The 14,504-nt window shown below is 50.9% G+C and overlaps 1 protein-coding gene across 1 annotated transcript; it reads right to left on the bottom strand.

The window, feature by feature from the left end:
- Positions 1–4,481: 4,481 nt before the first annotated feature.
- On the bottom strand, positions 4,482–13,742 carry LRRN4 (leucine rich repeat neuronal 4). The gene is made up of 4 exons (XM_072944636.1): positions 13,088–13,742; positions 11,762–11,966; positions 7,172–7,309; positions 4,482–5,685 (listed from the first exon to the last, which is right to left on the bottom strand). The coding sequence occupies exons 1-4, from the start codon at positions 13,740–13,742 to the stop codon at positions 4,482–4,484; spliced, it is 2,202 nt and encodes a 733-aa protein (XP_072800737.1).
- Positions 13,743–14,504: the final 762 nt, after the last annotated feature.

Raw genomic sequence — 14,504 nt, 5'->3', positions numbered from 1 at the left:
CTGTATTTCTAACACAACAGTGTTTGTATCATATGGGAACTTGTACTCATATGTTATGTAAATAATATGAAACTGTATATTTTTCAAAGTTTTTTTTTTTTTAAACTCTGGGGAATCTTTTGTTAAGATGTTAAAGGAATAAAAGAGTTGGAAAAAAGTGTACCTTCAACTTGGGTTGTCTGTACAGTATCCTATGGCCCTCTGCTGTTGTGTAAGTTTTCAAAGTCCATTCAGATACATCATTTGCACTTACGTTGTAAAAATAACTCATTTGGGACCATCTGATTTAAAAGACCTATTCTTGCTGCACTGTCATGTTCAGGAGAATGGGAGATGCAGGAGGAGGGAAAGGAAGACAGTGGTTGTGCTGGTTGCTTCCTCTTAACAGTGGAGACCTACTGCCACTCATTGTCCTGGGTTCTGACCCAAATGTAATATGAAATCACACAGTGAGAAGGTCTAAACATAGCCTGTTGAGCTGTATTAAGGTGGGAGGTGATAAGCAAAATTCATGCCTCTTGGTTGTGGCATCCTTGGGTCGGTGTGCCTCCCTGTTGCCTGCTGGTCCTGGCTTCCTTATTTCCAGATTAGCCCTCACCCTTGGCTTGGCAAATACCGACTCTGCTACTGAATCCAGCGGAAGGCGGTGAGATGGAAGAGAAGGGTGACCTGGGACTGGCCTTTCTCCCCTTCCGGAACCTCTCATAATGGCCTGGGAGGCAGTGAGGCTCAAGGTGGAAGAACCACCGCTGGCCCGACCACCCAAGAGGCACGTTGAGCACATCTCAGCACTAGCACAGCATGAGCACACCAAATGATGTTCAGAAAAAGGAAACCCTGAAATAAAGAAGGGGAGAAATCAGAATTTTGTGTTTTCGTTGTGCTCATTTACAGTCTAGTGTTGATACTATTTGGACCGACTTATCAGTTGGATCCATAGTCTCTTCAGTGTTAAGGTCTTAGTCTGGTTCTGGTTAATACACTTTTTCCATTTCAGCCTGTAGAAGGATGGTCCCGGCCGCCTCAGGGCTTTGGATACTTGCTGTAAAATGTAAATTCTGCTGGTCTGTAAAACACTGGAGTTGTATTAGGTATGTTTGAGTATACTTGTGCATACAGACTCAGAGCACGACAGAAATTCGTTTTCGTGCCTTCATATAACAGACTCCGTCTTAATATTAAGCCAAAAAAGTCAAGGTAATTGACTTACATGCCTGAGGACCTTCCTGTTAGTCACATTTTGGGCTTTTGCCTTGCGTTAAATCAGGAGCTGGTAGATACCCATTTCTCCTGGTTACGTATATGATGAAACTAGGGATCCACTTTTGAATTTTGGGAACGGAAGGCTTTCCAAAACTTCAAACACCTAGAAATACATAGAACAGTTCAGTTATTCGGGTCACACTTAGATAATGCTCAGTTTCTGCGGCATGGTTTTTGTGCTGCAGTGTGTTTCGGCAGCAGAAGATACATGGGAGTCAAACTTGATTTTTTGTTCTTTGTTTTTTGTACAATAGAAATAAATGCTGTTGTGGGTTGAATTGTGCCTCAAAAAAATACATTCAAGTTCTAACCCCCAGTACCTGTGAATGTGACCTTATTTGGGAATAAGGTCTTTGTAGATACAATGTTAGGATGAGGTCATGCTGGATTTGGGTGAGTCTTCAGCCAATGCCTAGTGTCCTTATAAGAGGGAAATTTGACTTCTGGGTACTGATCTGAAGGAAATAAAATCATTATCTCCTAGAGAGATCTTCATCCTCATGTTCACTGTAGCATTATTTGCAATAGCCAAGACAAGGAAACAATTTAAGTGTCAATGGATGAATAGATAAAGGAAAAATATATAATGGAATTATTATTCAACCAACAGGCACATGAATAATACTCAATATCACTAATTATCAGAGAAATGCAAATCAAAACTACAGTGAGGTATCACCTCACAACAGTCAGAATGGCTGTCATTAAAAAGTCCACAAATGATAAATGCTGGAGAGGCTGTGGTGGAAAGGGAGCCCTCCTACACTGCTGGTGGGAAGTGTAATTTGGTGCAGCCAGTATGGAAAAAAGTGTGGAGATTCCTTAAAAAGCTGAAAATAGAACTACCATATGATCCAGCAATCCCACTCCTGGGCATACATCCATAGGGTACTCATTGAAAAGATACATGCACCCCAATGTTCATAGCAGCACTATTTACAACAGCCGAGACATGAAAGCAACCTAAATGTCCATCAACAGATGACTGGACAAAGAAGCTGTGGTATATTTATACAATGGAATACTACTCAGCAATAAAAAAGAATGAAATAATGCCATTTGCAACAACATGGATGCACCTAGAGATTGTTATTCTAAGTGAAGTATGCCAGAAAGAGAAAGAAAAATACCATATGATATCACTCATATGTGGAATCTAAGAACTAGAAGAAAGAGGTTGCTAGTGAACTCATCTACAAAACAGAAACAGATTTGCAGACATAGTGAACAATCTTATGGTTACTGGGGAAAAGGGGGTGGGAAGGGATAAATTTGGGAGTTTGAGATTTGCAAATGATAACCTTTTTATATAAAAATAGCTAAACAAATTTCTGTATAGCACAGGGAACTATATTCAATATCTTGTAATAGCCTTTAATGAAAAAGAATATGAAAACAAATATATGTATATATATGCATGACTGGGACATTATACTGTACACCAGAAATTGACACATAACTGACTATACTTCAATTTAAAAAAAAGGAAATCCTGCCATTTGGAACAACATGGATGGACCCTGAGGGCATTATACTAAGTGAAATAAGACAGAGAAAGACAAATTCAGTATGATCTCATATGTCATAGTTTAAAGTCCAATGCACTATCCATTGCACAACAGAGCCTCATATGTGATAGTTTAAAAAAAAAAATCAACTCAGAGTAAACCGGTGGTGCCCAGGGGCAGGAGGGAATGGGTGAAGGTGGCCAAATGGTACAGACTTCCAATTATAAAACAAGTAAGTTCTGGGGACTGACTGTGGCCAGAAGACAGGATGACAACTATAGTTAATACTGTACTGTATATTTGAAAGTTGCTAAGAAAGTAGATAAAAAGTTCTCACTACACACACAAAGATAACTATATGAAGTGACAGATGTGTTCACTAACCGTACTGTAATCATTTCCCGATAATATACCAGTATCAAAATCATTGCATTGTACACCATAAGCTTAAAAACTGTTAGATCTCAGTTATGTCTCAATAGGCTGGGCAAAAGATAATGGGGGGAAAAGGAGGGGATGGGATTTAGACACAGAGACACGCAGGGAATGCCGTGCCATGAGTCAACCAGGCATGGATAGGACTGATGTATCTGCAGGCCCAGGAACCCAGGGACTGCTGGCATCCACCAAACGCTAGGAAGGGGCATGGGACAATTCTCTCTCAGTCCCCAGGAGGAACCAACCCTGCTGATACCTTGATTGTAGGATTTCTTTCCTAACCTATAAGAATAAATTTCTGTTGTTTTAAGCCACCCAGTTTGTGGTAGTCTGTTACGGTGGCCACAGGAAACTTACATAAATGCTAATGTAGAAAATAAAAATTAGAAATATGAACCCCACTTTAATAAAATCATTTCCCCCTCCCCAAGTTTTTATAGAAGTAAAAAATGATATAGTAAGATCCACATTGAGATACAAATCATATAAAAGGGCTTTGACACAATTTGAGCAGAGAAATGCTTTGGCTTCTAACTAGAGCCTTGAGGTTTTCCTTTAGCTCTTTTATTCTCTCTTAAGAAAAAAAGTTTCTGAAAGTGAGCTTATGTATTATGCTTCCTTAAAAAACGGTGTTCACAGTTCCTTTGCCCGCTCGGTCTTAGGTGAAATGCAGCAAACATGGACTTTGAAAGGACAGCCTTTCTCGTGTTTAACAAACATTCCTGGAAGACTGCAGTTTCTTTAAAGCTAGAAGTACATTTGATGCCACATCCTAAAATGCAGCTAATAAACTGGGAAGTCCCCGGGAAACGTAGCCCGTGGTTCTTCTCCCTCACCCCCACTTCTCAGATTATGAATCCACTGGACTCGTTCCCTTGAATAACAGAGCCTTACCCAGAACTTGACCATGAGGGAACTTCCCTGAAATGACTGGAGGCTGTCGCTTCCAATGTGACAAAAGAGGCTGGACGTTTGTTTTCTCTCTTTCTACTTCCACACACAGTTCTAGTCTACTGGACGCTGAGGGGCACCGACTGCTGAAAAACCCAAATAAAACCGCGCACAGGGATGCCCGGCGGCGTGAACCATCACGTTTCTGGGAACAGAGGGAAGTTGAAGGAAGGGAAGGCAGGGTTCCCGGGGATGAGAAACTCAGCGCGGCGGGCGCCACGTGTGCCCGAGGAGTGCTGGCTTCGCGGGAGGTAGAGACATTCGGAGCCGACGGGCCGCTCCGGACCCTCTGCGTCTTCTCGGCGCGCAGGCAGCCGGGGCTCAGCGCGCGCGCGCCCGCGGGAGCGCGGCCGGGGGCGCGGCGGCGAAGGCAGGGTTGCGGTAGGCCACCAGGCGCGCGTGGCGGCGCGGCCCGCGCGGGGTCCCGCGCCGGCGGCAGAGGCCGGCGGCCAGCAGCGCGGTGCTCAGCAGCAGCAGGCCGCCCGCGGCGCCCAGCCCGGCGGCGACCAGCGCGGGGCTGCGCCTGGTGCTGAAGGCGGCGCACGCCCCAGGCGGGCTCAAGCCCGCGCCGTTGGCCGCCAGGACGCACACGCGGTAGGCGGTGGCCGGCGACAGCCCGTGCAGGGCGTGCTGGCGCGCGGTGGCGCAGACGTCCCCCACCACCGACTGGTTCCCCGGCCGGCCCTCGGGCGAGTAGCGGATCTGGTAGGCCCTCACCACCGAGTTGGGGGCGCACCAGCGCACCAGCGCCGACGTGTCGGTGGTCTCGGCCACCGGCAGCAGCCTGGGGGGGTCCGGGAGGGTGTCATCCCCGCTGAGGCCCGGGCACCGGCACCGCCAGCGCCGCTGCAGCTCTGCGCACGGCGTCTGGAGGTGCCTGCAGGGGTGGTAATCGCAGGGGGCATCCCAGGCCGGTGCCCCCACCTCCTCCTCCTGGAGGTCCAGCCTCAGGACTGCAATCCCGCCCTCGGAAGGACGCGGGCGCGGAGCCACCGGGGTGGCCCATGTTGCCTGGTGGGGCTGGGGAGTGCTCAGTGGGTTCCGGGAGGCAGGGAAGAGAGCAGCGTGTTTGCTGGCCCATGGGGTGAAGGCAGCTGAAATGTTAGGCTCCCGAACAAGACGCGTAGCATGTTCTCGGTGCTCTGGCCCGGCGGTGCCCGCAGCCCTGCGTGGATGGCCGGAGTTGCTGGAACCTGCTGGAGAGGTGGTAGTGGAGGGGACGGCCCCCTCCTCCAAACGGCTGTACGGCCCGGTGGCTCGTGTGAGAGAATCCACAGGGAGGGAGGGAACCTTGGTGACACTCTGTCGGCCTCCCGTAGGTTGAGTGGAGGGGGTTGTGCTCTGCAGGGTGGAGGGACCCTGTATAGATGGTGCGTGTGTGGAACAGAACGAGGAGGGTGGGTTGGAATCAAGGAGGGTGGTGTTTTGGTCCAAATGGCACACACTGGGCAGCTGGGACAGCGAGAGTGGGACTGAGAAAGTGCCATCGGATCCTGGAGCTGGTGCACACAGAGTGTCTGCTGCCCTAGAGGGGAGGCCAACCGATTAGAAGGTATTTGGCATCAGGGCTACTTCAATGCTGGGTTTTGAGTCCTCAGTGCAGATAATCCCTCTCCCAAGCCTTGTGGCGCATCTGCCAGGTACCGTGTGGGACACATTCAACTCGCATCACCTCGCTGACCTTCAGGGCAACCCTCCACGCAGAGAAGGAAATGGGAACTCACAAAGATAAAGTAACTGCCCAAGGCAGCACGGCTAGCAAATGCAGAGCCTAAGGCCAGGGTGAGCGCTGTGGAGGGCAGTCGGAATGCTCTAAGTGTGATCTGCCATTTGATTTTCACCTGTCTGCTTCCTGGCAGTGAGAACTAGTAACAATACTCATACTAGCTAACAGTTTTTGAGGGCTTGCCATGTGCTGGGGACTATTTAATCTGCACTACCCCATGAGGTGGGCACTGTTATCCCCATTTTACAGATGAGGAGGTAGAGGCAGAGAGAAGTTAAGTAACAGCCAAAATCAGCAGTGGTAGGCAGTGTGAAGAGCCAGCACCCTCAACCGCTTCATTAATACCAGAGCAGGACCCTTCACTGCAAAGTACCTGGGTGCTTATCTTTGGAGGTGACAGGAAGGGGAGAGGGGGGCAGACGGAGCCACTTGATGTCCAGGCTTGGGTGGGAGGTGAGAAAAGAACCCCGCAGGATACGGCTCTCCAAGTGAGCGGCAAGGAGGATGGATTGACTGGTGGAGCTGGTTTGAGGGTCCTCAAGACTAGAGATGACCGTAGCCCCCATCCTCTCCCTGTGGCCAGCCTGGGCATGGTTCCCCCAACGTAAGACAGTTCTTCCAGCCAGCAGCCAGTGGGAAGTCTCCATAGAAATTCTTTTTCTCCTGTCCTGGGAGAACTCTATAAGCCCACTGGCCTTGGACTGAATGACACAGGCCAGGCTCCGTCTTAGAGACTCCGAGGGGCCCAGTGGTTAAGAGCACATTTTTGGAGGAAAGCAGATCCTGCCTCCTCCAGCCACTGGCTGCACGAATCTAAGCAAGTACCACTCCTCTTTGGGCCCTGATCTCTCATCTGTAAAATGGGGCAATGCTAACCCTGCTTTGGCAGTGACAAGCTAGCAGTTTACGTAGCCCATTTTTTTCCCCTACCTGGCACACAGCTAGACTACATTTCCCAGCCTTCCTTGCAGTAGGTGTGGCCTGCTGACTTCCCTCTGGCCAATGGGATGTGAGTGAAAGTAATGAGCACCTGGCCTGGCTCATTAAAACCTCCTGAGTCAGCTGCTCCACACCCTCTGCCTCTCTGGCTGCCTGGAAGGGAGGCAGAGCCTCCATCTCCTGGGTCCTTGAGTGTGACTACGTGGGGCAACAGCCACCCCACCCAACACTGCCAACCAGCCCTGCATGGTTACAATGAGCACATGAGCAAGACGTGAGCTGTGAGAACTTCAGCTCTGGAGGGCTGACCCTCAGCCCTCAGTCATCTGTTTTGTAAATGTGTTACCTGCTTAGGACAATCTTCTTTGCCTCAATGAGGAGCCATGATAACTCACAGCTGCAAGTGAGGGGGTTGCCGAAGAGGTTAATGGACAGGACCTCGGAGGAATGGAGGTTCCACGGGGGGAAGGAACTCAAGTTGCAGCTGAAATACACAAAAATCAATTTAAGTCAGGCTTTCACAGTCCGGTCAAAACTATTCCCAGAGAGCCGCGGTGGTGTCAAGGGAAAACCATTCTGTTAGGGGCTAGATGATACTGCTTTGGGCAAACTCTTAATGACCCTGGATTTTTTTTTCCCCCCATCTGTAGAAAACCAACCCAACCCAGTCAGTATCACCCCTTATAGCAAATGGAGACAATCCTCCCTGTTGTTGGTTACACCAAAAAGTCTGTGATGATGAAAGTGTTTATAAATGTAAATCTCTACATGAAAGTAAGATATTCTTATTACAGACTAGTCACAAGAAGTGGCAGGAAGTTTTAATGAATGAGAACACTCTTGACCATATACTGTTGCAGCTGATGGCACTCAACACCAGTCCTCTGCAAGTGTATTAGCTAGCTCTTGCTAACTTAGCTCAAAACAATAAATATTCTTTCTCATGATTCTGTGGGTTGACTCAGTGGTTCATTATGGGCTGGGCCAGGTCAGCTGGGCCTGGAAGGTCTAGGATGGCCTCACGTATATGCAGCCTCAGCTGGGTCTGTGGGGGGGCCTCTCGCCCTGTGTCTCTCATCACCCAGGAGGCTAGCCCGGGCTTGTGCACGTGGTGGTGGAGGGGTCCCCACCAGCAAGCCCCAATGCTCAACTGCTTTCATGTCTCTGTTTACATCACATTTGCTAACGTCCCTCTGGCCTAACAAGTCACGCACGGTCACGTCCAGCTTCCAGGGCTGGAGCACAGACTCCACTTTTTGATGGGAGGAGCTGCAAAGTCACACTGCAAAGGGGAGCGAGGACAGGGACGGGAGGAATTACTGGGGCCATTTTTGCAAACAGTCTACCACACCTAGCAACGGCCGGTCCCCCCTGACTCTCTGCTCTTTCTGCCTAGAGTCCCACAGAGTGTTTGGCCTCAACTCTCACAACTCCCAGAGTCTCCCGGCCTCCTGTACGCATTCTCAGTTATAATCTGAGCAGCAGGAGCTACATTTTATCTTCAGGCCTCTTCCAACCAAAGGCTGGCTTTTCTCCATCTGCCTGGAAACTGTCCACCTTCTCCTCCTGCTCTGGGGCAGATGCAGATGTTCTGAGCAAGGAAGGACCCACCACCCAGATCTGCCTGAATACTTCTGGCTGGTGGGTGCCTGACTGCTGTCCCCTGTGAGACACTGAATATATGTGTGTGCCATTTATACTGAAACGTAAGCCATACCCTCTATATGTGCATGCAAGTGTTTGCTTTTAGCAGGTTTCACAGAGCTAGAGTGGAAATCTTAGAATGGGTTTACTGAGCACTTCATCTTGCAAAGGAAGTGTTTTTCTTTTTTCCTGAAGGAGAAGAGGAAAAAGAAAAATATTTGGGACGGTAACAGTGCTGAGTGCTTCAGATACATTATCTCACTGATGTAATTATGTCAGTTCATGAGGTAGATAATACTTCAATCATCTTATACATCAGGAAAAGGAGTCCCTTCCTTATCTGGCGGCACTTGCTGCCACCCAGTGCAGCCTGCACGTGACAAAGACAAGCTGCAGCCCCAACCACAGGCTGAGGAACGGGAGTGCCTGCATCACATCCCGGCACGTGTCTGCATCCGGGCGCTCTCTGCACCTGGACTGGCAGAGCCCGAGTCTGGAGGAAGTTTCCGCTTGTCTTCTAAACAATCCCTTTTCTCTTTTTTTGCTGGAATCTCACCAAGGGGCTCTCCCTCCTGTGAGTAGCATTGTCAGAGGGCATTGGGCATGCCAGCAGAGCAGCCAGGAGGGTGTGGAAAAATGGAACCCTCCTACACTGTTGGTGGGAATGTAAACTGGTACAGCCACTATGGAGGACAGTCTGGAGGTTCCTTAAAAAACTAAAAATAGACTTACTGTATGATCCAGCAATCCCACTCCTGGGCATATATCCAGAGAAAAATATAATTCAAAAAGACACATGCACCCCAGTGTTCAGAGCAGCACTATTTACAATAGCCAAGACATGGAAACAACCCAAATGTCCATCTACAGATGACTGGATAAAGAAGATGTAGTGTGTGTGGGTGTGTGTGTGTGTATGTATGTATATATATGTATATATACACTCACACACACACAATGGACTACTACTCAGCCATAAAAAAGAATGAAATAATGCCATTTGCAGCAACATGGATGGACCTGGAGATCATCATTCTAAGTGAAGTAAGCCAAAAAGAGAAAGAAAAGCCATATGATATCGTTTACATATGGAATCTAAAAAAAAAAAGACACAAATGAACTCATCTACAAAACAGAAACAGGCTCACACACATAGAGAACAAACTTATGGTGACCAGGGGTAAAGGGGGTGGGAAGGGATAAATTGGAAATTTGAAAATTGTACCTCTTGGGGAGTGATGGAGCTGTTAACTATCTTGGTTGTGGTGGTGGTTGCATGGCTGTATACGTGTATCAAAATTCATCAGATTGTACACCTGAAATATGTGTAGTTTACTGGACAGGGACCATACCACAATAAAGGTGTTTAAAAAAAGTTATAAGAAGTGGAACTAGCCAAGGACCTTAAGCAGCTCTATTCAGGAAGGCTGGAGAAGCACCAGGGCAGCATCCTGAGGACAAGGGGACAGAGAGCCTCAATAGAGAGGAAAGAATCGACAAGGGGCTTGATGGATAGAGAAGTGTCCCCTGGGCTTAGCAGCTGAAATGCCGCTGGATCCATTCCATCGTGAAGCTGAAGTGGGCGGTCAGACTGCAGGGAACCGAGAAGCGCAGGGATGAGAGGAGGCAGTCACCACTTCTGAATCAGGGATGCCTGCTTTTCTTGGGGGTCTGGGTTGCCTTTCTCCACCTGGTGAGTTTGGACTCACCGTTGAAGATATGGATCAATTACGTTCTTCCTCCAGCCTGCTGGAGCTGATCATTAACCCCACTTGCCTGATAACACTGTACGGGCGTGTGCCTCTGTTACTGATCCCAGTGTATCATGACAGCTGTCGGATGTCTGCTGCCTACACTGAACTCTGTGCTTCCTGAAAGCAGGGGCCATGCTGTTATGCTGTCATCATCGCCACCACCATCATCATCCATCAACATCATCGTTTACTGGTATCTTCACCACTATCCCTATCAGCATCATCACCACCATCACCTGATGCCTCCTCTGCCATCTCTGTGCCAAGGATGCTCCGTTAGGTATCTCCAGCCCAGGACTTCCAGGAGCTCAGGGCTCATGTTATCTAGCTGTCTGCTGTATGCTGAAAGACCTACGAGACATCCAGTGGAGATGCCCAGCAGTAATAACACAAACCTCTTGTTCTGTGCCAGGCGTTGCTCTAGGTATATATCAAGGCATTTCCTCTCACTAATCCATTGGGGGAAGATACGTTCATTATCCCCATTTCGCAGATGAGGAAACCAAGCCACAGAGACCTTTGGTAACTTGCGTCAACTCACACAGCTAGTAAGTGGTGGAGTCAGGATTGAGCCCAGGCAGTTTGGTTCCACATCTGATAAAGTTAAACAACGCTGCATCAGTCTGAAGCTCAAAAGAGGAGTCTGAGCCAGAGATATCACTCTTATCCACATCATCATCACCACCGTCACCATCACCATCACCAATTCAGCATCATTACCAACATCATCACCATCATCACAGTCACTGTTACCCTCATCACCATGACTGTCATCATCATATCACCTTCATCACAACCACCATCATCTTCACTAATGTTATAGAGCACACAGCGTGCCAGACACTGAGCTCTGCACTGTCCATCTCCTTTTCCCTCATGACAAGCCCCAAAGTGAAGTACTCTGGCTGTGACTGGAGCTGGCAGAGGGAAAAAAGCTACTCTGAGAGTGATGGTGGGGCAATGGGGCTTTCTTCCCCAGGCCCAAGTGTGGGCCCCCAGGAAAGGAGGTGGCCTGGGATCATCTTCAAAGGGACACTACCTTTTCTGTTAGAAGTCAGGACAGTAGTTGCTCTTGGGAAGGAGGGTTCATATAGTGACACTTTGGACATCACTGGGCCAGAGGGCACCAAACTCAGGTCCTGATGCAAGCAGGACTTTTCTACCCTTTCACTTTTCCTCTGTGGACCTGGAGGGGCCGACATGCATAAACGCATGGGGAAGCAGGTGGATGGAGAAATAGACAAAACCCTGATCCCCTCTTCCCACTGCAAGTTTCTCATTCCTGGGCTCAAAGGAAACTTTACATGCATGAGAGTTTAGAGCTTTAACATTACTCTGGACAGGACTGAGCTTCCTGGATGGACTATCTGGGATGCGCCTACAATATCATCCAAAGGATGAGGAAGAACAAGACCCTGGAGAGGATTTGAAAGAGCAGAGGAAGGAAATGGAAGGTCTAGTCTGTTCTATAAAATAGTTACACCTATTCAACTTAGTGGAACAGGCAAAAATCAACCATGTGATTCAGAAACACTTACTTCTGGAATAGGAGGACCTGTAGGCGAGGAGTGTCTTGAAAGATGTGCGTATGGACAGACGTAAGTGCTGGCGAATCTTGACAGTCCAGCAGCTGCAGCTCAGGGGTGGTCTTGAATATGTCTCCCTCCAAGCTCCTCAGTCTGGGCATCTTCCTCAGGTAGAGGGACTTGAGCTTTGGCAAGTCTCTGATCCATCCCGACTGAACTAAAACAGAGGGAAAGCTGCCTGCTGCTGAGAAGGCACAAACTCAGGAGGCTGGCTAGGAGTTGAGGAAATAATGAGCGACAAGGTGAGTGGTGAAGATCATTGCTGAGCATGGGCACGGCGGGCAGCTTTAGGAATCTCAGAAGCGTGGGCTGAGTTTTCAGCCCGAAGGGCCATCAGAGATGGCCAGTTCTACATTTTTCAGCCCTAGGCGGCTGAAGCCCCAGAGAAGAATGGCCAAAGGCCACACAGCTCAGAAGGGCCATGGCTAGGGCTTGACCCCAGGACACTGTCTCCAAGTCTGATGTTGGCCCACCCTCTTGTTAAACTCCACAGGGACACAGCCCAGCCTTTACTCTGACGGCTGCCTGGAGGCGGGGAATCTTTGAGGAATGTAAGGAAGGTGGAGAGGAGGAGGTTCAGAACCTGTAATAAATGGAGAGTGTGCCCCTTCGCCTCTGTTTACTGTTCTTGCCCTTTGTTCTCTTGTCTGTGGAGAAACAAGTGATTATAGACACGTGAAGTGTTTTTGTTTTGAATAAAACCAATCTTGTGAACCCGTCAGAGTTCGCCATGTGCGGGAGAACCAGTATTATCACTTCCCTCCTGCGTCTTGTTTGAAGGATTTAACATTCACAGACGCAGTTTGAGCCAACCGAGTAGAAATCAATGAATGCATCCTCAGAGCATCCGGTGCTTCACATGAACTAATTGGTGCTAAGTTGGTCCATTAATGAATCAGCCCCAAAGCGCTGCATCCACTCCCCACGCTACCAGCACTGCCCGGCCCCGCTGGGGAGCGGTGGGACAGAGCGGCGAAAAGCGTGGGCTCTGGACCCCGAACGTCTGGCTTTGGATGTGGAGGCACTGCTAGTGAGCTGTGGGGCCGTGGGCCAGCCATTCCGCTTTCTCTGCCCTGGCCCCCTCGCAGGCAGAACAGGGACAGTAGTCCCCATCTCTCGGGACGCAAGGCGTGAACAGGCTGCCTTGAACTCGGGGAATCTCGGGGAGGGTCTGCCGAGCGGTACTGCGAGCAGTGGGCCAGGGCAGCGCCCCTGGAGGAAGCTCGCGGCCCTCCCTCCCCTGCCCGGAGCGATCGCGGGCCGGGCGCCCGCACTCACCGCGCGGGAGGAACGTGCCGCTGAGGTCCAGGACCTCGAGCGCGGCCAGGGGCGCGCCGCCCGCCCCGGCGAAGGCGGCGTCGGCGATGCCGGCCTGGTCGCCGCGGCCCAGCGCGGTGCCGGAGAGGTTGAGCAGGCGCAGCGCGGGGAAGCAGGCGAAGGCCCCGGGCTGCAGCGCCCGCAGCGGGTTCCCGGCCAGCGCCAGCGCGCGGAGGCCGGGCAGCGCGGGCGCGGCGCACGGCGGCAGGGCGGCCAGCCGGTTGTGGCTGAGGTCGAGCGCGCGCAGCGCGGCGGGCGCGCCGGGGCCCCAGCGCAGCGCGGCGATGCGGTTGTGGCGCAGCGCCAGCTCCCGCAGGCCCGGCAGGCGGCCGAGCTCCGGCGCGCTCAGGGCGCGCAGCAGGTTGTGGCTGCCGTCGAGGCTGCGCAGCGTGCGCGGCAGGCAGCCCGGCAGGCGCTCCAGGCTGCGGTTCGCGAGACTCAGGGTCGCGATCCCCGCCGCCGGGAGCCCCTCGCAGGGCGAGACCGTGGCGTTGCCGGCCCGGCTCCCCCAGGGGCCCCGGTGAGTGAGCCGGAAAACCGCGTTTTTCTGGAGAGGCTCTGCCCGGCTCAGGCGCGGCGCCGTCGGCGGCAGCAGCAGCAGCAGGGCCCACCACATGGCGCGTGGCTGGGGAGAGACCAGCGGACAGCCCATTAAATGCAGCGGAAACCCCGAACGAAGGGGCACATGTGCCCCCCGGGAGGAGCCCAGCCCTGGGTGTTCCCTGAAGGGCAGGAGGTGTTCCCCAGGTAGTGACTGGCTTTGCTGTCATCTGCCGCACACCGCGGCGCCTCCTGCCCTTCCCACAGCTTTGCCTTTCTCTCTAGTTCCCCCGAAGGTTAGCAGCCACAAGTGAGCTCTGGCGGAAGGCCTCCCTCATCTGTTACTGAACCTTCTTCCTTTGCCTGTCCCCATCCCATGACCTTCTGGGGGGAAGGGAAGATGGCCTTTATCTCTAAATTCTCCCCAGGTGCGCAGACGCTGTCGCATAATCGTGTATCAATAATGCGCCAGTGGATGACCTCAGCTGGGGAGATGCTCTGACTTTGGACTTGAAGGTTTTATTTCCAACGAAACTTGGTTGCCCCAGTTTTTCCCCTTAGAACTACCCAGCCACAGGTGAACCCAGTTTGCTTGTGATGTGGTTTGCCAAAAATAAGTTTAGGGGTCTTTCTTGGGAGGGTACTCAGGGTTGCCTCCAGGGAAAAAAAAAAAGTGCCTCCAGGCAGCTGGGAAGCTTGGGAACCTGGAGGAGAGCATTTCCTAGGCCCACCGTTGGTCCCAACAAAAGCATGGGCTCCTGAGGAAAAGCATGGGCTCCTGAGGTCAGCCCTGCCCAGAAGGGATCTAGCTGAGGGCTGCTAGATGTGGGCTTTCTGG

This window comes from Vicugna pacos, chromosome 19, assembly GCF_048564905.1.
Source record: "Vicugna pacos chromosome 19, VicPac4, whole genome shotgun sequence".
Lineage (NCBI taxonomy): Eukaryota > Metazoa > Chordata > Mammalia > Artiodactyla > Camelidae > Vicugna > Vicugna pacos.
This window is presented reverse-complemented; position numbering and strand designations above follow the sequence as displayed.